The sequence below is a fragment of the Salvelinus fontinalis genome, chromosome 39 (assembly GCF_029448725.1).
Source record: "Salvelinus fontinalis isolate EN_2023a chromosome 39, ASM2944872v1, whole genome shotgun sequence".
NCBI classification, from domain to species: domain Eukaryota; kingdom Metazoa; phylum Chordata; class Actinopteri; order Salmoniformes; family Salmonidae; genus Salvelinus; species Salvelinus fontinalis.
Genome location: NC_074703.1, coordinates 21,811,852 through 21,838,036, shown reverse-complemented (window position 1 = coordinate 21,838,036; position 26,185 = coordinate 21,811,852). Strand labels below are relative to the sequence as shown.

The window sequence follows — 26,185 nt, the reverse complement described above, 5'->3', positions numbered from 1 at the left end:
GTCAGAAATTGTGCTATTAATGCACAAACACTTCTCGTAAAAGTAATCATGTTTTTGTTTGGTTAGCTTTTGGAAATTGTAGAAATAAAACATTTTCCTTCAGAAGTTCCAGGCAGGCAGGCTAACGTGAGTCAGCTAATTCATTTTCTAGCTATCATACAGTAGGCGTATATGAAAAAATATATAGTTAATATAAGTAGACATGCAATCATTATTGACTGTAGCGCATAAAAAGCACCCACACGCTACCGGTGGCTGAAAACACAATCGTCGCGGGACAAACGAGTGACGAATTTCCAGCCGAAGGTGGTCAATTTTAAAAATCATTCCTTCTTCCCTCGCCCTGCAAGTGTAAACTCGTCAGATGTCATGGAAGTGTCCACTTAATTTGAGGGCTGAGGGGAGAGGTGTGTTTGTTAAGTTTTTAGAATGCAACCTATGTGAAAACAGCATACCACTGAAACCAGATAGACCACTATGAACAGAGCCACAGTATGTACTTCCATAGTCAGTTCTGTACAGGTGAGAGCGAGATGGGGGCCTGAGGGGGGAAACCCCTGCGATAATATCTTAAATGGCCCTTTGATTCAGGGTCACACTGCTTCCTGTAGCGCATGTGACACGCACGTACGCTCACACACACAGGTTGAAGGCAGCCAATTCAGGAAGTGATCAAATTTAAACATGAAACATTTCTGACATTTAAAAAGTTTTGAAATAAATAGCTTCTACTTTTCAATTTATTGAGAATAACTGTTTTTGATGATTGAATTGTCAATTTTGTTTACTTTCCGAATTGACTGCATTCTATTTGAATTGAGCCCAACCCTGACACACAAGCAGATACACACTGTAATTATGGTACTTGTACTCTGTATAGCTTGCATTCTCGTGATTTTGAACGCTACTTTTCCTCAGAGCACATCCACGGTGTCTCCATATGCACTGTTACCGCAGGGATGATGTTGGAAATGTGTACGCTCGTCAGCTTCCCCAGAGTAGCCAGAGAGAGACTGGAGGGACAGCAGGTACAGTAGTACATTAGCACACCATGCACCCTACCATACTACAAACTACTACACTACACACTACTACAGAGAGACTGGAGGGACAACAGGTACAGTCAGATAAATATTTTTTTGGTGAACATTACACTTAGTCAATCAAAGCCAAGCAAAACATGTCTGTTCATTATGTGTGCTTGCGGCAACAAAACCACTTCTCTATTGATAGGAACAGATATGGATCTGGCTTAAGAACACCTGTAATGGCTGGTGTGTCTATTTGTTTATTTTCCTTCTCTCCTTCTCTCTCATCAAGTTGGAGGTTCAGAATGACTGCTCTGAGGTGTGGCCAGGTCAATACGTTCACGTCACTCTCAAGACAAATCCAAGCTACTGTGGAGTCGCCTGGACAAGCACTTACCAAGTCCCAGGTGAGGATGAGGACCGTGATCAATGGTGAATAATAATACGAATAATAATGGATTGGACTTATATAGAGCCTTTCTACCAACTGAGGTACTCAAAGCGCTTTACATAATACGAGGGGAACTCGCCTCTTCCAGCAACAATGTGTGGCACTCACGAGTGATTCACTGCAGCCATCTTGTGCCAGAACGCTCATCACACATTAGCTAGCATGGTGTAGAGGTGAGGATATATGCCAATTAGGAATGAGGGAGACGATTAGGTAGCCATAATATCAACCGATTGATTGAAATCGCCATTTCAGCATCTTGCACACACAGATTCCCAGTGGATCATTTTGGTTAAACCTGACTGTACTTGACTTTGATTATATAAGAGCTATTGAGTTGAGTGAGTAAACTGACACTGCAGGCGATCATAAGCATAACTATTGAGTCAGCAAATGTCTAATGGAGAAACACTTAAATATCATAACACCCTCATTTCCTAACCGAATGTCACCTGCTACCCTGCTGAACAAAACAACATAGACCAGCTTGATCAGCAGGGTAGTCATGCTCTTACTCAATGTGCATACACAATGATCATATGTCGAAGCACAGAGAACAAACCTTAACTTGGTTTTAAACTATATTTCAGAATGTAACAGCAGAGATCTTCGGAATAACATTCCAGAATGCATCAGTAAGTTTAATAGATTTTATTTCTCTATTGTTCTATAGTTCACAACAATTGAATCACTCTAGATATTCCTTAGCATGGGTTACAATGACCGACTATTTCTGCCTTCATCAAGGCTACATTTTTTGCCTTGCCAAACCCGACAACAATATACTCATTCTGTATTTCCTTGTGTACAAATCGGCCTAAAGATATTGGCAGTGCATCCATTTCCCTTGACTGTGTGATTACTGACTGACTGTGTCCGATGACAGCTGGGAGGCTAGTGTACACTGTGGACGCAGACAGAAAGGAGCTGGCTGTGTCTGTCTCAGACATGTTGGAGGATAAAGACTATCACCTGAGATTGTGTCACAGAAAAGCCTACACCTGTAGAGACACAGGGGCCAGCACACTGGTAAGATTACAGGAGATGGAGACCTTAAAAAGTAAATGTTAATTTTCAAATTGTGAGACCCTGGTTAGCCTGGAATCCATAATGTATATTTCACTGTTGTTTCACTCAGTGAAATGAAAGCATTGTGTGGATTCCAGGCTAGGCACTGATAATGAAGAGGCACTCCACCCACTTTCACTTTCCTAGCATAATAATAATAACCTCCCAGTGACAAGTGTGTTTACAACTACTGCTTGCCAGGAAGTGTTGTAAAACGGTGATAGTCAACCCTATACTTTGTGTATACTCTGATAATAACCCAGGTAAGAGGAAGGTCATAGAAATGACTCAATCAGATGGTATGAGACAGGCATCATAAATCAGTTGTGTTATACTCGATCAGACCCTGGATTGAAATGCCATTTGAAGTTATTTCAAGTACTTTACCTGGGCTTGATTGAGCTTGCCTAGGACAATGGAACCAATATACAGTTGAAATCGGAAGTTTACATGCACCTTAGCCAAATACATTTAAACTCAGTCTTTCACAATTCATGACATTTTATCCTAGTAAAAATTCCCTGTCTTAGGTCAGTTAGGATCACCACCTGGTCAGGGCTTTGTGATGGTCACTCCAATACCTTGACTTTGTTGTCCTTAAGCCATTTTGACACAACTTTGGAAGTATGCTTGGGGTCATTGTCCATTTCGAAGACCCATTTGCGACTAAGCTTTAACTTCCTGACTGATGTCTTGAGATGTTGCTTCAATATATCCACATAATTTTCATTCCTCACGAAGTCATCTATTTTGTGAAGTGCACCAGTCTCTCCTGCAGCAAAGCACCCCCACAACATGATGCTGCCACCCCTGTGCTTCACGGTTGGGATGGTGTTCTTCGGCTTGCAAGCCTCCCCCTTTTCCCTCCAAACATAACATTGGTCATTATGGCAAAACAGTTTTATTTTTGTTTCATCAGACCAGAGGACATTTCTCCAAAAAGTACGATCTTTGGCCCCATGTGCAGTTGCAAACCGTAGTCTGGCTTTTTTATGGCGGTTTTGGAGCAGTGGCTTCTTCCTTGCTGAGCGGCCTTTCACGTTATGTCGATATAGGACTTGTATTACTGTGGATATAGATACTTTGTACCTATTTCCTCCAGCATCTTCACAAGATCCTTTGGTGTTGTTCTGGGATTGATTTGCACTTTTTGCACCAAAGTACGTTCATCTCTAGGAGACAGAACGCTTCTCCTTCCTCAGCGGTATGATGGCTGTGTGGTCCCATGGTGTTTATACTTGGGTACTATTGTTTGTACAGATGAACGTGGGACCTTCAGGCATTTGGAAATTGCTCCCAAGGATGAACCAGACTTTTTGGTTCAACCAATTTTTTTTGTGAGGTCTTGACTGATTTCTTTTGATTTTCCCATGATGTCAAGCAATGAGGCACTGAGTTTGATGGTAGGCCTTGAAATACATACACAGGTACATCTCTAATTGACTCAAATGATGTCAATTAGCCTATCAGAAGCTTCTAAAGCCATGACATTATTTTCTGGAATTTTCCAAGCTGTTTAAAGGCACAGACAATTTAGAGTATGTATACGTCTGACCCACTTGTGATACAGTGAATTATAAGTGAAATAATCTGTCTGTAAACAATTGTTTGAAAAATTACCTGTGTCATGCACAAAGTAGATGTTCTAACTGACTTGCTATAGTTTGTTAAAACTTCCTTGGGTAACGTAAACTCACCCCATTCCGTACAAATGTGCGTAACCGCGACATTCAAACGAGGCCACAAAGAAAACGAATGGGACTGTAGCGACTGTGTTCACTTCAAAATCGGGGGTGTGAACTAGGTTTCTATTCAAGCGTTGATTGACATGGTAATGGCTCTATAGTATTGGAGAAAAGTTGAAAAAACTGACCCTCCGTTACATCTTGACGTGTCATGTCGTAACGTACAGCACGCATAAATCAACTATTTCTGTCGTACAATCTCTCTCCACCAGGTGTAGCACTTCTCTCATCGTTTAAAAACAAGAAATGGACAGTGACGGGGGTAAGGGGGGATACCTAGTCATTTTTTTTGTCATCATTGCATGCGATCATCATTCTCAAAGCCGCTGTTTACTTCTGAAGATCACTTTAGCACCGCCCTAAAAACCCGATTCAAGCTCGACACAACTCTTCAAATAGGTATGTAATGACACATTATATAAACTCTTTATAGTGTTTTATTTACATTTTAGAGGCGATAAGGTGATAAATTGGACAGATTGAGTGAAAAAAGCCATTTTCCCACACGACATCTGTCCTTCTCATTATAACGCATTAGTTTCGCTTCCCCACCCACCATTTTTAAAAAGACCCGAAGGAGCTCATTGCCTTCTTGAATTATGCAGAAACGGGCAGCGTGCAGGTCTCGGCATAAATTCTGTTAGAAAGGGGAGAAATTGTGCTTTACAATGGTATTGAAATTACAGTTGATCTGGAAGTATTACGTTTTTGGGGCGCTAAAATAAGGTCAATTGTACGTTACGTGAGACGTTAGCGTCTCACCTCTTCAACAGCCAGTGAAACTGCTGGGCGCCAAATTCAAATACAGAAATACTCATTATAAAAATTCAGAAAACAAAACATATTTTACATAGGTTTAAAGATTAACTTCTTGTGAATCCAACCACGGTGTCAGATTTTAAAAATGCTTTACGACGAAAGCATACCTTACGATTATTTGAGAACATAGCCCACTAGACAAATCAATACAAACAGTAACCAGCCAAGTAGAAGAGTTACACAAGTCAGAAATAGAGATACAATTTATCCCCTACCTTTGATGATCTTCATATGGTTGCACTCAGCAGACATTAATTTACTCAATAAATGTTCCTTTTGTTCGATAAAGTCTCTTTATATCCAAAAACCTTGTTTTCTTCAGTAATCCACAGGCTCAAACGCAGTCAAAACAGGAAGGCAAAAAAATCCAAATTGTATCCGTAAAGTTCATAGAAACATGTCAAACGATGTTTATATTCAATCCTCAGGTTGTATTTAGCATAAATAATCGATAATATTTCAACCGGACAATAACGTTGTCAATTTAAAAGGTAAACAAGAAATGCACTATCTCGGTCTCGCGCATGAAAAAGCTCTGTGACACTTTAGGGTCCACTCATTCAGATTGCTCTTACTTCCTCATTTTTCAGAATACAAGCCTGAAACAATTTCTAAAGACTGTTGACATCTAGTGGAAGGCATAGAAACTGCAATTTGAGTCCTAAGTCAATGGATACTGTCATGGCATTGAATAGAAAACTAAAAAAAAAAAAAAAAACTACTTCCTGAATGGATTTTTCTCACGTTTTCGCCTGCCAATTCAGTTCTATTATACGCACAGACACTATTTTAACAGTTTTGGAAACTTTAGAGTGTTTTATATCCACACACCAAAATGAATGCTGCCCCCACCAAAAAGCAGAATGCTGCCCCCTAACCTAGAAAAGTTAATAAGACATTTGTGGAGTGGTTGAGTTAATGACTCCAACCTAAGTGTATGGAAACTTCCGACTTCATTTGTAATAGTGGCAAATTTGTAAACCAGGCCCATCTGGCACTCCAGTTAGACTAGTATGTCAAATAATGTTTGACCCTTGTTCCCTCTCCGCAGATCAGAAAGGAGGATGTGCTGAAGAATACTACTCTGCAGTATTCTACACCTATGCCCTGTCTCTGTATCGAGGTAAAGATTCTTAACTGATCATTATCTAGTTAGGTCAATCTTTATCTACTTTTTTAGCTTCTTGTTAGATAATTTTGTTTGACCTTTATGTAATCAAATGTCTATGACGATCTGGATTGTCTTCTGAAAATTGTGGTGTTACAGTGCATTCGAAAGACCCCTGGACTTTTTTCACATTTTGATACGTTACAGCCTTATTCTAAAATTGATTACATTGATGTTTTCCCTCATCCATCTAGACACAATGCCCCAAAATAACAAAGCAAAAAAAGGTTTTTTAGAAATTGTTGCAAATTTATAAAAAAAAAACTAGTATTCAGACCCTTTACTCAGTACTTTGTTGAAGCACCTTTGGCAGTGATTACAGCCTCGAGTGTTCTTGGGTATGATGCTACAAGCTTGGCACACCTGTATTTGGGGAGTTTCTCTCATTCTTCTCTGCAGATAATCTCAAGCTCTGTCAGGTTGGATGGGGAGCGTTGCTTCATAGCTATTTTCAGGTCTCTCAAGAGATGTTAGATCGGCTTCAAGTCCGGGCTCTGGCTGGACCACTCAAGGACATTAAGAGACTTGTCCCGAAGCCACTCCTGCATTGCCTTGGCTTTGTGCTTAGGGTCTTTGTCCTGTTGGAAGTTCGCCCCAGTCTGAGGTCTTGAGCGCTCTGGAGCAAGTTTTCATCAAGGATCTCACTGTACTTTGCTCTGCTCATCTTTCCCTCGATCCTGATTAGTCTCAAAGTCATTGTTGCTGAAAAACATCCCCTAAGCATAATGCTGCAACCACCATGCTTCACCGTAGGGATGATGAAGACGTGACGCTTGGCATTCAGGCCAAAGAGTTCAATATTGGTTTCATCAGACCAGAGAATCTTGTTTCTCATGGCGAGGAGAGTCTTTTGGTGCGTTTTGGAAAACTCCAAGTGGGCACTTCATATGCTTTTTCTTCTGGCCACTCTACTATAAAGGCCTGACTGGTGGAGTGCTGCAGAGATTGTTGTCCTTCTGAAAGGTTTTCCCATCTCCACAGAGGCTCTGTCAGAGTGACCATCAGGTTCTTGGTCACCTCCCTGACCAAGGCCCTTCTCCCCCGATTGCTCAGTTTGGCTGGGCAGCCAGCTCTAGGAAGAGTCTTGGTGGTTCCAAATGTCTTCCATTTAAGAATGATGGAGGCCACTGTGTTCTTGGGGACCTTCAATGCTGCAGAACATTTTTTATACCTTTCCCCAGATCTGTGCCGCGGCACAATCCTGTCTCGGAGCTCTACAGACAATTCCTTCGACCTCATGGCTTTGTTTTTGCTCTGACATGGACTGTCAACTGTGGGACCTTATATAGACAGGTGTGTGCCTTTCCAAATCATGTCAAATCAATTGATTTTACCACAGGTGTACTCCAATCAAGTTGTAGAAACATCTCAAGGATGATTTTTTAAAATTTAACCTTTATTTAACTAGGCAAATCAGTTTAGAACCAATTCTTATTTACATTGACGGCCAAACAACACTGGGCCAATTGTGCGCCGCCCTATGGGACTCCCAATCACGGCCGGATGTGATGCAGCATGGATTCGAACCAGGGACTGCAGTAACACCTCTTGCACTGAGATGCTGCGCCACTCGGGAGCATGATCAATGGAAACAGGATGCGCCTGAGCTCAATTTCGAGTCTCATAGCAAACGGTCTGAATACTTATACAAATAAGTTTATATTTTTTATACATTTGCAAACATTTCTAAAAACCTGTTTTCGCTTTGTCATTATGGGGTATTGTGTGTAGATTGATGAGGATGTTTTATTTAATCCATTTTATAATAAGGCTGTAACGTAACAATGTGGAAAAAGTCAAGGGGTCTGAATGCACTGTATATATTTATCCCACAGGGCTGGTCTGCCACCTCTGATGCACCCAGAGTTCAAGTCTTTCCCTTCAGAGACCGTGAGTGTCCGTCAACTTCTGTTACACTGCATGTTTTATTCATTGGTTGGTTGGTTGATTGTGAAATTTGCAAGATTGTCAGTGCATTGCTTTTGACCGCATCTCTTTTCTCCAAAGATCTGGAGGAGTTGTGGTCCGGCATTAACTTTGACCCGGTGGAGGAGCTGTTGTCATGGGAACCGGCGTGTCCTGTTGCTGCGGTGATCTCACTGTGCCAAAAACAAGGGGACGATGAGTGCGACGATCTGGCTGGTTCATCACAGACCCTCAACAGTGAAAAGGTTAGGTGCCTCTATCAATCACCTCTGAACTCCTTCACAGTTAAAAGGCTGTTTCAAAGACAAAAGACTGATGTGACATAGAAACAGTCAGGCACCAAGGCTATTTCACCAGATGACGGTTTTACAAGAACTATTATAGTTAAGTCCCCATTTAACTTTCCTTCCAGATAACATTCTCCACAGTGGATCCACACCCACAGCTTTGCATGAAGGTACGACACCACCTTTGCCTGTGGTTTCTTCAATGACTGAATGCACTTACTATCTAAACTTTCCGCTACATATCCCCTTTGAGTGTGCAGAACAAATGTATCTAACAAATGCATGCTCCTGGCTGTAGTTTACCACAGATTCTGGATCCTGGATCCGGTGCCCCTTTGCAGATGGGAATTTCCAAGGTAATAGCTCTCTGTAAATAGTGTGCAGATAATTATCACGAGTGATCCGTCTGAAGTTGTGAATGACAGACTTTTAAGTGGAAAAGGGTACCACAGTTTGTACATCAGCCAAACCCATAAATCCCAATGATAAGAAACCACCCACACTAGTATCAGTCTTTACACGAATGCAATATTATGTTACACCTGGATTCAATTAGCATTTTTTTAAAACTTGTCTGACACAATGGACCAATGAAATAGTACCAGAAGTGCAAACCCCATCCATAGGGCACTCCAGGTATGCTGAATCAAACTCTTAAACGTTTTTGAAAGAAAACAATTACTATTTGAACCTAAGTCCGTTATCTAGTATTACCAATATAGAGTCGTTTTTTCCCATAGGGATTTTAGAAACTTAAAATAAGAGCTGCGTTTCGTGTAGGCTCACCCTGGTGTGATGTTTTGATAACCGTGTAAATCTTTCTAGGACAGGGTGACTTTTTTTCAGTATATTTGCCTGTATTGACCATTTACCCCAAAATGAAATGCTCATTTGCTATCATAATGAACTACAAATTCCATGATGATCTTGATGAGACTGCCGAATTGAGGCAAAGGTAAGAATCTCTCGATTAACTATTTAATGTTAGCTATATGTAGTAATTGTAACAGCTCTCGTGTGTAGAATGACCGGACCAAGGCGCAGCGTGGTAGGCGTACATCGTAACTTTTATTGATGACACCAAACAAAATAACAAAGTCAAAAAAACAAAAGCGCACAGTTCTGTAAGGCTAAGAAACTATACAGAAAACAAGATCCCCACAAAACCCAAAAGGAAAATGACAACTTATATATGATCCCCAATCAGAGACAACGATAGACAGCTGCCTCTGATTGGGAACCACACACGGCCAAAAACAAAGAAAAATAAAATATAGACTTTCCCACCCGAGTCACACCCTGACCTAACCAAACATAGAGAATAATAAGGATCTGTAAGGTCAGGGCGTGACAGTAATGAATAAATAGGGTACATTTATTTCAATGGACAATTCTGTGAATGGTCTTGTGCAAGTTTTAAATTGACACAATACCTGTTCGTAAAGGTATCGGCCAGAGATGACGTGCAGGAGCTTGCAGGGATTTGTAGTTTTGTATGATGTCTACTTTGACGCTAATTACCATTTTCAAGTCTGAGTAAATCGAGCCGAATATATTGATAAAAGTCACCTTGTCCGAGAGAGATTTACATGGTTATTAAAACGTCACGCCAGGGTAAGCCTACATGAAACACAGCCCTTATTTTAAGTGTTTCTAAAATCCCCTATGGGAAAAAATGAATGGTGGAAAAACTATTGAATGTTTCCCTGTTTGACCGCTAGGTTTTATGGGTATTATGACACCTCAACAGTGGGGCTCTATACTGCAGGTGATCATACAGTAAGTAATGTTGAATGATGCTATTGCCTTGCTCTCCAGCTTGGGACCTGGGTGTCGACCAGATGCGGCTGGTTTTAACGTCACGGGTCAGAGCACCCCTCTCTCTTCATGTGTGTGTGAAGACGGGGACCTCTGCATGCCACCCAGAACACACACTCCCTGTACATGTGGTAAATACATGTCTATCTGCACCTAATTCTTATCATAGGCAACAGTACTTTTTTTTTTTTTTAAATAAGGGTGTTTGCTTACTATGAAGTCTGCTGTATGACTTACTTCCCCAATAACCAACCAAAAATCATCACTCAACATAAAGAGGGAACTAACAGATGAGTCACTGACAACCAAAACTAAACCAGGAGGGGTTTTAAAATAGGTTCTGAAAGGCATCAATGGGGGTGCCTACTGAGTGCTAGCCAAGCTCGAGTAGGGTCTTAACACCCACCATGGATGCCCATTAGAGTTGCCTGATACAGTCAAACTAAAAGAAAAGAACCCCCAACTTAAGTTGAGGGAGGGGGGGTAGGAAAGAGAAGGAGAGAGACTGGGGGAGTGGGAGGGAGAAGGGAGAGAGGGAGGGGTTAGGAAAGAGGGAGGACAGGGAAGTTTCTCTACCATTAACCTTCTTCTGAACACCTTCAAAACAAAGGTCATGTGGTTTGGTAAGAAGAATGCCCCTCTTCCCATAGGTGTTATTACGACCTCTGAGGGTTTAGAGCTTTAGGTAATTACCGCATACAAGTACTTGGGAGTATGGCTAGACGGAGCACTGTCCTTCTCTCGGCACATATCAAAGCTGCAGGCTAAAGTTAAATCTAGACTTGGTTTCCTCTATCGTAATCGCTCCTCTTTCACCCCAGCTGCCACACTAACCCTGATTCAAATGGCCATCCTACTCATGCTAAATTAAGGAGACATAATTTATAGATCGGAAGGTAGGGGTGCTCTCGAGTGTCTAAATGTTCTTTACCATTCGGCCATCAGATTTGCCACCAATGCTCCTTATAGGACACATCACTGCACTCTATACTCCTCGGTAAACTGGTCATCTCTTTATACCCATCGCACGACCCACTGGTTGATGCTTATTTATAAAACCCTCTTAGGCCTCACTCCCCCCTATCTGAGATATCTACCGCAGCCCTCATCCTCCACATACAACACCCGTTCTGCCAGTCACATTCTGTTAAAGGTCCCCAAAGCACACACATCCCTGGGTCGCTCCTCTTTTCAGTTCGCTGCAGCTAGCGACTGGAATGAGCTGCAACAAACACTCAAACTGGACAGTTTTTTATTTCAATCTCTTCATTCAAAGACTCAGTCATGGACATTCTTACTGACAGTTGTGGCTGCTTTGCATGATGTATTGTTGTCTCTACCTTCTTGACCTTTGTGCTGTTGACTTTTCCCAATGATGTTTGTACCATGTTTTTGTGCTGCTACCATGTTGTTGCTACCATGCTGTGTTGTTGTCTTAGGTCTCTCTTTATGTAGTGTTGTGTCTCTCTTGTTGTGATGTGTGTTTTGTCCTATATTTATATTGTATTTATTTGTAATTATTTTTTATCCCAGGCCCCATCCCCGCAGGAGGCCTTTTGCCTTTTGGTAGGCAGTCGTTGTAATTAAGAATTTGTTCTTAATTGACTTGCCTAGTTAAGTAATATAAAAGTTAGAGAGTGAACGTGAACATGGAGCAAACCAAACAGGTAAATCAAAAATATAAGTCTTTCTAGTCATACATTTTTGAGAGTTAAACTACAGCCTAGCTTTTCCAACATCTCTCATGCCAACTGGAGCATTGGCTCTGCAGCTCTTAAATATCACCTGTGCCAGCACAGACCACCGAGGATGACTCCAATCAGCGTGCATGATCAACTTAAAGGGGAACTACACCCGCTGATTTGGCCTCGTTTTTTTGGTTGCTCCTCTGGTGGTAATGGGGCAACCTTGTCAAACATGTCAGAGTGGTCATATCTTCCTGTGTGGTGTCCCGTATACACCAGGAGTTCACTGATCCTGGTGGAGAATACACAGGGGTTTCTCCCTCCCTATATTGACTGATACATTCAAATCAATAATAAAAAAGACAATACAGGTAAAAGTTGTCTCGTAAAATGTTCATGCCGAGTGCCAGGTCTTTCTCCATTCAGATACATCAGTATCAAGCCCGTTTGTCAGTCTGGACTTCATCTTCAATGTCTCCATAGTCACTCTAATATTACCAATGGCAGTGAGGATAGGTAATATCTGACACACAAACAGGTACTATGTTGAAGTTTGAATAGGTCAAGTGACTGAGGCTTCCGTCTGGCAAAAGCATATCCAGTCCATCTGTAGAAATAGGCGGAGTTGAGGCAGAGTTGACACATGGAATGAAAAGGGTGTTGCTATTACAAGACATTTGTGCTGTACTGTATTATCAGTAATCACCTCATGGTGGATGTGTTGAGTGCCAGGTCTCTCTGAATCTCATGCATCTGTCAACAAATACACACAGTCACCGTTCTGATAAGACCTATCTCTAACTATGGCAGTTAGAGATAGTATATGTTCGTGTCAGACATGACCTATGTTGAAGTCAGACTAAACCTACCAAATTCTGATTTCCCGATCGATGACCGTCGGTGAGCAGGCAAGAGGTGAGGTCTTTGCCAGAGCCCCACTGATGGGCATAGCAACGTAGATCAGCTCCCGACCCTTCATCAAAGATACTGGTCGGTCTCACACACACACATGGTGGGTTATGATTTGCCTGGTGAAACCAACCTGATCGTGAGGTCATGTGATAAACAGTGAGTAGTGTAGTAAAGATTAAGACTAAAAGTGGTTAAAGTAGTAGCCTACAATAAGGAAAAATTACAGGTTAACAAAGTGTCCAGATAAAAATATTTGATAAATATTAGATGACGCTTACACAGACACACTTGTCTAAATTGATGGGTCACGTGAAAGAAACGCTATAACCCCCAGCCACATATTGCCAAGTGGATGGGTCTCTACAGAAGGTGTAAATGGTACAGCCAGATGGTTACTTGCGTAGTAGCAATATTATAAATAGTGTAAATATAAATAAGATATACAGTATGTACAAGAATAATAACAATATCAGTGATAGGTGAGGTAGTTATATGCATACAATCAGGGGTAAAGCGACTGAGCTGCAGGATAAATAAAACAAATAGTTGGAGAAATGAATGGCGTGTGTGTTAGGAGAGAATCATTTAGTGCTGATGACTGGTCTGTCCGAACCACGCATGATCAAGGGAAGCTATATTCGGAGAGCCTGTTTCTGTCCTATCCTTGACTTTGGTGCAGGGCATGTGATGTCCATAGCCTCTTCGTCGCATTACTCCCTGATCTTCTCAAAGAGATACGTTTGTCCAGTCCAGGTGGTGGTTGTACAGGCAGACCATCTATGGGAGGAAGGATGTCAGCGTTGCGTAGCAGCTGAAACCTGGTCCCGATAGTCCAAACGATCCTTGGCGACAACACCAGGCTCAAGAGTATCGAAGCTGTAAAACAGGAAATAAAAAAATGAAGACATTACAAGCCTGCACTACATCAATTCACCTCCCATGTTTAGATAAGAAGAATAACCTCATACAATGCAATGAAAATGATATTCACCTGAAGTGCTGGTACTGTTTGAACTGTGACAGCGGCCTGAAGTACGGAGTCAGGTGTTGTTGCCAGCCATAGCTTTCCACCAGCACCGTACCACCCTCCAGTTCAACCAGCTGTGGGATGTTGACCTCCGTCATAGTGCTGTCCTTCACAACACCAGCAATCTCAGACAAAGTCTTCACTCTGGTCTTTCTGAAGCGCTGCTTCATGAGGGTGAAGCACCAGTCGGGGGCAAACTCGGTGTTGCCTGCGATCAGGAAGTGAAGGTCCAGACTGTGGTGGAGCGTGTGCATGGTCCACCAGGCACAATACCAGAGCACAACCTTGTTCTTGTTTTGTACACTGCAGTTATCACAATTCAGGTCCACACGTGTTTCCCCAACTCCGTAGTTGGTGAAGAAATGGTGCATGTAGTTGATGACTGCGCTGCTGCCTTTGCTGGATGACATGTCTTCATCAATCAAGTAGTTGACTTGTTGTGGTATTGCTTTACAACAGACACCAAACACGCCACACTTACGAGGAGTTAAAAAGTAGATGGGACCTGGCTGCATAGGGTCAGAAGGATAGTGCACCTGCAAACAACAAAATAACATTAAGATAAGTTAATGAAAAGAAAATGTAACGTAAAACTTAATTTTTTAAATGCATGGTTATCAGGTAAGTTTCACTTACCTACAAATGTGCAGAGCAGCAGCACTGCTTAAAGAAACATAATCTTGGAAAGTAAAAAAATTAAATGATGACACACTACACATACCTCTGGAAAATAGAGAAATAATGTGAGATCAATAAAAGTAGTGCCAATCATGTTGGAGGTCAATGAAATAATCAAAAAGTGTTGTTTTCACATACCAAGTGTTGCCATCGATTCCTAAACAATGAACCATAATCCCAGTCCATTGAGTATTAGCAATACAAAACCGATTGTCATAGCTAGCTAAAGTTAACCAAATAGGTTCAATGTTAGCTAGTTAACAGTACGCTTTAACTTGCAATGAAAACAACTTTCAGACGAAATTAGAAAAGTATAAAATCTGAAACTGTAGCTAGACTTACCAGTATACATGGATGAATTCTTTAAGGCAGACTGAAACCCCTTTCATTAAATAAGACGTCCTGTGTCGTTTCCGTTGCTTGGCCCGTTGTTGTGTCAAGTCACTCTGGTTCACACTGACCGTGTGTAATGCCATAAGAATCATCTTAAGCTTTAGCCCCCATCCAAACTCTGACCAATTCACTCGCCCTAGCCGTGCTGGTTAGGCTGTTTTCATCCCAGCTAGCAATGAGGGATCGGCTCAGAAGCGGGTGTCAGACTCGGCCCGGAATCAAAATGAATGACTGCCCAGAATTGGCCTAAGTACAGTGGCAAGTATTCACCTCCCTTCACATTTTTCCTATGTTGTTGCCTTACAACCTGGAATTAAAATATTTCTTTTTGAAAATTACTGAGGATAATAACAGACGATTTTGCCATTCCTATTTGCCACATATTCAATTTAAGCCTACTAGAGTGTCACGGTCCTGACCGGTTTTCTGTTATTTTGTATGTGTTTGACGGTCAAGGCGTGAGTTTGGGTGGGTAGTCTATGTTGTGTGTTTCTATGTTTGTTAAGGGTGACCTGATATGGCTCTCAATTAGAGGCAGGTGGTTTTCATTTCCTCTGATTGAGAGCCATATTAAGGTAGGTGTTTTCACACTGTTTGTTTGTGGGTGGTTGTCTCCTGTGTCTGTGTTATGTTACGCCACATGGGACTGTTTCGGTTTTTGTTTGTTGTTTGTTCGGTTATAAGCCGTTACATAGAGAGCGTGTGTCTTCAGGCCTTGAGGGAAGCTAAATTCATTCCGCTACCTAAGAATAGTAAAGCCCCCTTTACTGGCTCAAATAGCTGACCAATCAGCCTGTTACCAACCCTTAGTAAACTTCTGGAAAAAATAGTGTTTGACCAGATACAATGCTATTTTACAGTAAACAAATTGACAACAGAATATCAGCATGCTTATAGGGCAGGACACTCAACAAGCACAGCACTTACACAAATGACTGATGATTGGCTGAGATAAATTGATGATAACACGATTGTGGGGGTTGTCTTGTTAGACTTCAGTGCAGCTTTTGACATTATTGATCATAGTCTGCTGCTGGAAAAACGTATGTGTTATGGCTTTACAACCGCTGCTATAATGTGGATAAAGAGTTACTTGTCTAACATAACACAGAGGGTGTTCTTTAATGGAAGCCTATCGAATATAATCCAGTTCGAATTAGGAATTCTCCAGGGTAGCTGTTTAGGCCCCTTGCTTTTTTCAATGTAACTAACGACATGCCACTGACTTTGGGTAAAGCCAGAGTTTCTATGTATGCGGATGACTCAACACTATACACGTCAGCTACTACAGCGACTGAAATGACTGCAACACTCAACAAAGAACTGCAGTTAGTTTCAGAGTGGGTGGCAAGGAATACGTTAGTCTTAAATATTTCTTAAACTAAAAGTATTGTATTTGGAATAAAACACTCACTAAACCATAAGCATCAAATAAATATTGTAATAAATAATGTGGAAATTGAGAAAGTTGAGATGACTAAACAATTTAAGTACGCTTTTTTGCCGATGTTGTCACGTTCTGACCTTAGTTCCTTTTTTATGTCTGTGTTAGGTTGGTCAGGGCGTGAGTTGGGGTGGGTAGTCTATGTTCTTTTTTCTATGTTGTTATATTTCTATGTGTTTGGCCTATGGTTCTCAATCAGAGGCAGGTGTCGTTCGGTAGCCTGTTAGGTAGCCTGTTTTCCCCATTTTGGTTGTGGGTGTTTGTTTTATGTTTAGTGTATGTTCACCTGGCAGAACTGTTTCATTTTCGTTTTTTCCTCTTTGTTGTTTTGTGTAGTGTTCAGTTTCAATTAAATATGATGAACACTTACCACGCTGCATTTTGGTCCTCCTCTCCTTCCACCAACGAAAGCCGTTACAGACGTTTACTGACCGAAAGCCGTTACAGACGTTTACGGATTTTCAACTGGTATTGAGCTTTTGTAAATTCATTATTAATTTGTTTATTTTTTGTTGTTGTAGTAAATTCATCAGTTATTCTGCGTTCTGGCACACTCAGACGAGAGTGCTCTGAAACAGTTGTTGCAGTGAAATTCTATTGAAATTGATACTTGCATAGTCAAGTTTTTGTTAAGTTTTAATACGCAATTCATTTCATAAAAAGACAGGATTATCTACCGACCAGCTCAAATCGACAGAAGCAAGCTATATGGCAGACCAATCCAAACTCATCTCTTGGCATGTCCAGCCCACTCATTATCTCAGCCAATCATGGCTAGCGGGAAGGTTTCCTCTTTTTCTGTGGCTTAACCAACTAGGCTCGTTATTTACAATTATATTTGTATTTACAGATGGCATACAAGTTTGTTATTAAGGCGCATGAAAGCTCACATGTTCGAGAAGGCATTATGCCAAAAAAACCATTTTAACTAAGGCTCTCCTCAGTGAAAAACTGAGTTTAAATGTATTTGGCTAAGGTGCATGTAAATTTCCGACTTCAACTGTACATATTACCTCAACTATCCAGTGCCCCCGCACATTGACTCTGTGCCCGTAACCCCTGTATATAGCCTCGCTATTGTTATTTTACTGCTACTGTTTAATTATTTGTTACTCTTATTTTCTATGTTTTACTTAACACGCTTTTCTTCTTACCTTCTTAAAGCATTGTTGGTTAAGGGCTTGTAAGTAAGAATTTCACTGTTGTATTCAGTACATGTGACAAATACAATTTGATTTGACGCACTGAGGTTTCAAATGAAAATTTAGATGAAACAGACATTATGACCAAAATGATCCTATTTAGACTTTGCAGTTAATTTTGACACTATAATATATGTTTCTGACTCATATTGACGCCACATAGTGTAACGGCTTTCTTCCTGGGGTGAAAGAGAGGACCAAAATGCAGCGTAGCCAGTGCTCAACATGTTTAATATAATAACAAGTGAACACTACAAACAACAAACAAAATAACAAACCGTGAAAACCGAGACAGTCCTATCTTGTGCAGAACAAACACAGAGACAGGAAACAACCACCCACAACAAACAGTGTGAAAACACCTACCTTAATATGACTCTCAATCAGAGGAAATGAAAACCACCTGCCTCTAATTGAGAGCCATATCAGGTCACCCTTTAAACCAACATAGAAACAGAAAACATAGACTGTCCACCCAAACTCATGTCCTGACCAACTAACACATACAAAAACTAACAGAAAACAGGTCAGGAACGTGACATAACTCCCCCTTTAAGGTGCGAACTCCGGGCGCACCAGCACAAAGTTTCGGGGAGGGTCTGGGTGGGCATCTGACCACGGTGGTGGCTCAGGCTCTGGGCGAGGTCCCCACCCCACCATAGTCAATCCCAGCTTACGTTTCCCCCTACGACTGACCACCCTCCTATTCCACCCACTTAATTTTTTGGGTAACTTCGAGACAAGGGGCAGCACCGGGACAAGGGACAGCACCGGGATAGAGAGGTAGCTCAGGACAGAGGGATAGCTCAGGACAGAGGGATAGCTCAGGACAGAGGGATAGCTCAGGACAGAGGGATAGCTCAGGACAGAGGGATAGCTCAGGACAGAGGGATAGCTCAGGATAGAGAGGTAGCTCAGGATAGAGGGGCAACTCCGGACTGAAGGGCAGCTCATGACTGGCTGACGGCTCTGGACGCTCATGGCTGGCTGATGGCTCTGGACGCTCATGGCTGGCTGACGGCTCTGGACGCTCATGGCTGGCTGACGGCTCTGGACGCTCATGGCTGGCTGACGGCTCTGGACGCTCATGGCTGGCTGACGGCTCTGGACGCTCATGGCTGGCTGACGGCTCTGGACGCTCATGGCTGGCTGGCGGCTCTGGACGCTCATGGCTGGCTGGCGGCTCTGGCAGATCCTGTCTGGCTGGCGGCTCTGGCAGATCCTGTCTGGTTGGCGGCTCTGGCAGATCCTGTCTGGTTGGCGGCTCTGGCAGATCCTGTCTGGTTGGCAGCGAAAGCAGAGAGACGGATGGCTCTGGCCGGATGAGACGCACTGTAGGCCTGGTGCGTGGTACCGGAACTGGAGGTACCGGGCTAAGGACACACACCTTCAGGCTAGTGCGGGGAACAACAACAGGGCACACTGGACTCTCAATGCGCACTATAGGCCTGGTGCGTGGTACCGGAACTGGATGTACCGGGCTGAGGGCACGCACATCAGGGCAAGTGCGGGGAGAAGGAACAGTGCGTACAGGGCTCAGGAGACGCACAGGTGGCTTAGTGCGCGGTGCCGGAACTGGAGGCACTGGGCTGGAGACACGCACCATAGGGAGAGTGCGTGGAGGAGGAACAGGGCTCTGGAAACGCACTGGAAGCCTGGTGCGTGGTGTAGGCACTGGTGGTACTGGGCTGGGGCGGGAAGGTGGCGCCGGAAATACCGGACCGTGTAGGCGTACTGGCTCCCTTGAGCATTGAGCCTGCCCAACCTTACCTGGTTGAATGCTCCCCGTTGCCCGACCAGTGCGGGGAGGTGGAATAACCTGCACTGGGCTATGTAGGCGAACCGGGGACACCATGCGTAAGGCTGGTGCCATGTAAGCCGGCCCGAGGAGACGCACTGGTGGCCAGATATGTAGGGCCGGCTTCATGACATCCGGCTCAATACTCAATCTAGCCCTGCCAGTGCGGGGAGGTGGAATAACCTGCACCGGGCTATGCACACGTACAGGAGACACCGTGCGCTCTACTGCGTAACACGGTGTCTGCCCGTACTCTCGCTCTCCACGGTAAGTACAGGGAGTAGGCGCAGGTTTCCTACCTGACTTCGCCACTCTCCCTTTAAGCCCCCCCCACCCCCCCCCCCCAATACATTTTTGGGGTTTTCTCACAGGCTTCCTACCGCGTCGTCGTGCTGCCTCCATACGCCGGTATCCCTCCTCGCATTGCGCCAGAGAATCCCAGGCGGGCTCGGGCACTCTCCCTGGGTTGATCGCCCACCTGTCGATCTCCTCCCACGTAGTGTAGCCCAGATCCTTTTCCTGCCTCCGAGCTAGCTCCTCATATCGCCTCCTCTCTGCTTTCGCTGCCTCCAGCTCAGCTTTGGGGCGGCGATATTCTCCTGGTTGAGCCCAGGGTCCCTTACCATCCAATATCTCCTCCCATGTCCACGAGTCCTGGTTCTTTTGTTGCGCTCCCCCAAGCTGCTTGGTCATATATAGGTGGGTGTTTCTGTAACGGCTTTCTTCCTGGGGTGAAAGAGAGGACCAAAATGCAGCGTAGCCAGTGCTCAACATGTTTAATATAATAACAAGTGAACACTACAAACAACAAACAAAATAACAAACCGTGAAAACCGAGACAGTCCTATCTGGTGCAGAACAAACACAGAGACAGGAAACAACCACCCACAACAAACAGTGTGAAAACACCTACCTTAATATGACTCTCAATCAGAGGAAATGAAAAACACCTGCCTCTAATTGAGAGCCATATCAGGTCACCCTTTAAACCAACATAGAAACAGAAAACATAGACTGCCCACCCAAACTCACGTCCTGACCAACTAACACATATAAAAACTAACAGAAAACAGGTCAGGAACGTGACACATAGGCCGTTTTCAAGGGGATTAGTTGTTTTTTAGGGGCAGTCGCTCTATAAAGGCATAACTAACTAATATAAACATGGCGTCTATTGGCGGTTTATTGTACAAAACAAAACAGCCACCTCTTTTCTCTTTTTGTTTTATTTTATCATATCCTTAAACATTTTCTACAAAAGAAAATAGCTGCATAAAACTCAGAAGTTTTGACAAAAGAGGGAAAATCTCGATCTGTGTACTTTCCTAGTATTCACATTTCCTTGGGGGCTACACACTAGCTAAGCACAACAAAAACCTATTGACTGCCCAATCTTGAAAGAAAATCAGCAACCAAGTTGTCCTTACTACGGACAAGTCTGATTTCAAGAGGAAACGCCTGCAATATGATACTCCAGTGAGGGAGTCTGCAAATCGTGGAGCTTGTCTTTTACAGGAAAACGAGAGGGTTACAATCACTAAAGACCACAAGAGGTGTAGAGACCGAAACATAAACCTTGATCTGCTGAAAAGCCAGGGTTAATGTGTGTTTCTTTCTCAATGGTGGAGTAGTGTTTCTGAAAGGAGGCCAACTTCTTCGAAAAGTACTCCACTGGTTGCTCAACATTGATGTTGACTTCCTGCAGGAGTGCCTGCTCCTACATCACTGGCATCTGTGTACATAGAGAATGGATGATGGAAATCTGGAGTAGCAGGCACTGGTGCGGAGACCAACAGGGTCTTTGTCTTCTCAACAGCCGCCTGACAGTCTGGGCTCCAATGGAAAATATCTTTGGAACTGGTAAAATCCTTAAGTGGGGCAACAACCTGTGCAAAGTTCTTGCAAAATGCCTGGTAGTAGCCAGCCATCTTCAATAATTGGCACAGTTCCTGGTGAAAAGTTGGCACAGGAAGGCTATTAATGGCCTCCACTTTTGCCATGACCGGTCAGAATTATCCTTGGTCCACCACCTTCCAGAGATACTTCACTGTTGCTTGGGTGATTTCACTCTCTGACAGTTTAACATTCAAGTTGGCAGATGCAGAACTAAAATAAACTAAGGTGTTCTGTCCAGGTGGCATAAATACCACCACATTGTCCAAATATGCCTCAGCATTTTCCAGACCACGTAGCACGATGTGCATGAGCCTTTGAAACGTGGCTCCGGCATTTCGTAACCCGAACAGAAGATGAAGGTAGGAAAACAAACCATCAGGAGTGAGAAAAGCAGACAGCTCTTTTGCACGCTCAGAGGGACCTGCCAGCATCCCTTCAGCAGATCGAACTTGCTAACGTACTTAGTAGCACCAACACGGTCCACACAATCATTGACCCTGGGAAAAGGGTACAAGTCTGACTCAGTAACAGCAATGAGTTTGAGAAAATTGGAACAAAAGCGCGGAGACCCATCCAGCTGATGTACCAATATGCAGGGTGAACTCCACGGACTGTTGCCATGTTGTGCAATGCCGTGCTCAGCATGAATTCTACCTCACTACAGAGTTTCTCTCTCTTTTCAGGATTCACTCGAGTCCCCAACGTGTCATGCTCTAGTAAATTTGACTGAGTTTCGCCTTTCAAATCAAAATGTATTGGTCACATACACATGTTTAGCAGATGTCATTGCGGGTATAGCGCAAAGGGCACACTTCGCTACACATCCGGAGACAAGTGTGCCAAAAAGCCCTCCAGGTTTTCCAGAATCTCTGCTTTACTCAACCGTCCCACAGGCACAGGGTGTATTAGGCTTTCCTCGTGCTCTCAAGGAAATACTGGGCTTTCCTCATGCCCTTGAGGAAGACTATAGTCCACGGTGGCTACCGGTTTCCACCGACTTCCCCGCCCGATCACAGCAGGAGAAGTATGGTTTCAACATGTTGACATGACACAGTAGTTTTTCCCCCCTACGCTCGGGTGTGGCGACGATAATCCAGATATTTTTTTAAATATCTTTATAGGGGTAAGGGCCTGAAAAGTAAGCTTACAACGGTGACCCCAAATTCTTGAACAACGTCCCGTGCTACAAATAGCACCAGAGGGACCCTTTCATCCCAGTCTTTCTCAAACTCAAAGCCGTAAGCTGTCAACATAGACTTCAAAGTCCGATGAAATCTCTCCAGCACCTTGAGACTCTGGGTGGTAGGCACAAGAGGGGCAATGGGTAACACCCAACTGCTGTAGCACTTGCTGGAAGACCTTTGACATGAAATTAGAACCTTGGCCCGATTGGACTACATGCACCCTCCAAAATGAAGGATAGGCCACCCCAGTGTCTCACAGTATCTTCACAGGCTGTTTAACAGCATCACCATTCAGCATCACCTTTGTTTCAGACATGAACCTGTCTGAAACAAAGGGTTCATACACATCTGATCCAAGACTTAACAGGCTTGAGTGCTCCCACAAAAAGAAAGCTTTTTCTGTGTAATTTTTCTGTTTCAATTTAGGACACAGAGACAGTGGCTGTGTCCGAATACCCATACTAGCGTACTACATACTTAAACTGCATACTCTTTACTCATCGTTGCATATAATTTAGCAGGTACCGTTTAGCTAAAAGTATGCAGTATGCCACAGCCGCAACGCAGTAGCGGCTCCTGATTGGCTGAGTAGGTGGGGTGGGGAGGATTTTTCAAAATTCAACAGACGTACATCCCATTAACCAGCCTGATAATAGCTTGTTTTCAATTTCATGAATGTGTACGAATACATGGGTGTAATCATTTTAAAGTGGTCCCTGCAGCGTAGGCTCAAACCGGTGTAATTAAAACGCTTCATTAGAAAGTCTATTTATGCTTGTCGGCGTTTGAGTAGGCCACACTTTTTTTCACAAACAGTCTTTATAATGTTATGTCCTCAATGTGAACTTTCTGTTACTGGCCCAATGTTCTTAACCGCTAGTCTAATACTGTGAAGAACTGACAAACACAATACCAGGTATTGTAGTGTAGTGAGAGAGTGAGAGTGAGACAGAGAGAGAGAGAGAGAGAGAACACACCTGAACAGAAGCCGTAAGGGAATCTGTTTCTTCTTCTAAAGCTAACTGACATGTTTTTGTATTCTGTTTCCTTTTACAGGAGAGTGTTTTGAAGTATAATAAAATGTTTTATGTCTTCCTTTTGCAGGAGAAATCTGCTAATCTCAACCTGACTGTGGACGTTTGCCTACCAAACACCTGCGTCCAGGTAAGATGAATACTGTTCATGTAAATGTTTGTACATGTATAGATTTCACAGGCATTGTGATATTGATTGATAGATGCATATTCTATTTCGACAGGTGAAGAGGCTTAACGTAAAGTATGCTGTCACCATCCTTCATTGCCATATACGATGCTGTGAGTGTTGTGTGACTTTTGACCTATTGTACAGGGGTTTATTAAGAAGAAGTGAGCTCATTCAAAACTCTTGAGTTCATCCTTGTGTGACCATTCAGCCTTGAGTGACCGACTGGGTTCCTAAAGAGTCTCCGACAAGACCATGTTAGCCCACAAAACCGTGTTAGCCCAATGAGCTGAAGCCAAGGTATTGGCAATGGTAGCTAATGCAAGTCTTCAGGAAATCTAGCAAGCCTCAGGCAAGGTTACTCATCACGCTTGTGTGGTTCACCTTACCTCTTTCATTACATTAACTCATTCAAAATTCTCAAGGAGGCAGGCATTCTCTTATCCAGCTGCGCTCCACCTTCTTTAAACTGTAATCCTGGCATGCACACCTTGCCTTGGCCCCTATCTGATACAAACACTGTTGACTTCACAGCCTAAGTATCTTTTGTTTGAGGCTGTGTGTGTGTGTGTGTGTGTGTGTGTGTGTGTGTGTGTGTGTGTGTGTGTGTGTGTGTGTGTGTGTGTGTGTGTGTGTGTGTGTGTGTGTGTGTGTGTGTGTGTGTGTGTGTGTGTGTGTGTGTGTGGGTGTGTTGAACGAGACTGAACACGCCAAATGTACAGTGCCTTCAGAAAGTATTCATAACCTTTGACTTATTCCCCATTTTGTTGTTACAGCCTGAATTCAAAATGGATTACAAAAAAAAATTCTCACTAATCTACACACAATACCCCATAATGGGACACGTGAAAACCTGTTTTTAGACATTTTTGCTAAGTTAATGAAAATTAAATATTAAAATTTAATTAAAAATTAAATTAAAAATATAATTTACACAAGAATCCACACCCCTGAGCCAATACATGTTAGAATCACCTTTGGCAGTGATTACAGCTGTGAGGGTTTCTGGGTAAATCTCGAAGAGTTTTGAACACCTGGATTGTACAATATCTGCAGAATGAACCAGGTTTTATCTAGGATTTTGCCTGCGCTTAGCTCTATTCCATTTATTTTTATCGTAAAGATCTCCCTAGTCCATGCTGATGACAAGCATAAACATAACATGAAAGAGACACCACCATGCTTGAAAATATGAAGAGTGGTACTCAGTAATATGTGGATTGGATTTGCCCCAAACATAATTATTTGTATTCAGGACATAAAGTTTATTTCTTTACCACATTTTTTCAGTTTTACTTTAGTGTTATTGCAAACAGGATGCATGTTTTGGAATATTTGTATGCTGCACAGGCTTCCTTCTTTTCACTGTCATTTAGGTTAGTATTGTGGAGTAACTACAATGTTGTTGATCCATCCTCAGTTTTCTCCTATCACAGCTATTAAACTCTGTTTTAAAGTCACCATTGGCCTCATGGGGAAATCCCTGAGTGGTTTCCTTCCTCTCTGTCCAAAGTGTAATGAATAACTTCACCATGTTCATGTTTAACACTATGAAAGTTATTATCTGACTTGTTAAGCACATTTAGTGCTTCACTCAAGACATTTCACATTTTAAATTGTAATTCATTTGTAAAAAAGTTGAAAAACACAATTCCACTGACATTATGGGGTATTGTGTGTAGGCCAGTGACACAAAATCTAAATGTAATCAATTTTAAATTCAGGCTGTAACACAACAACATGTGAAAAAAGTCAAAGGGTGTGAATACTTTCTGAAGGCACTGTAGCTAAATGCTTCCACTCTATTTGACTGGCTTCATGGAAAGGTTTCAGTATAACACTGCTAACATGATGGAATTCCTCATACCAACAAAAATTATTTATTTTCACCACATTCACGAACCACTTCAGGTTTCAAACGGAAAATAGGTTGCGTTAGGAAATATGACACAGAAAGACATAAAGATACAAACATCCTATGGCTTTGAAAAGGTGCTTGAAGTCAAAGTGTATGACCGCTGTTTATATAAAACACACTGAAGTATACATTGAAGAGTCCTCATTTTCTTTTGTCTGAAATCCACCTTGGAAAGAGCTTTGATTCTGACTGCTGCTTCTCTCTCTTTGCTTTTCAAAGTGGACCAAGCTGATGCCCGTGCCCCTGCCATGGTTGGGCAAACCCCGGCCTTGCAAGGCTACTTGGAGCTGATCTGCGTAGTGGTGCCAGCTGTGGCCTGTCTCACTGCTGCTGTCATAGTGGCAGCTCTAGTCGTCAAAGCCCTACTAACTGGTATGTATCCACCTCTCCCTAACTGAGTGAACGATAACTACCCCTTTCACAGTCATCTAAAGCAGAGACGGGATGTTCTGCGCTGGCCTGGTTAGGCAGCATCAATCTGGAACTGTGCTGAAAATAATACATTCGAGCTAGCACAGTACACTATTGTCCCAGG

At 42.8% G+C, this 26,185-nt stretch overlaps 1 protein-coding gene across 1 annotated transcript; it reads left to right on the top strand.

The window, feature by feature from the left end:
* The first annotated feature begins 924 nt into the window (after positions 1-924).
* On the top strand, positions 925-26,048 carry il17rel (interleukin 17 receptor E-like). The gene is made up of 13 exons (XM_055905324.1): positions 925-1,028; positions 1,321-1,435; positions 2,070-2,114; positions 2,366-2,508; positions 6,163-6,234; positions 8,115-8,169; positions 8,287-8,450; positions 8,618-8,662; positions 8,791-8,848; positions 10,311-10,441; positions 23,634-23,693; positions 23,788-23,845; positions 25,870-26,048. The coding sequence occupies exons 1-13, from the start codon at positions 960-962 to the stop codon at positions 26,046-26,048; spliced, it is 1,194 nt and encodes a 397-aa protein (XP_055761299.1). The 5' UTR covers positions 925-959.
* Positions 26,049-26,185: the final 137 nt, after the last annotated feature.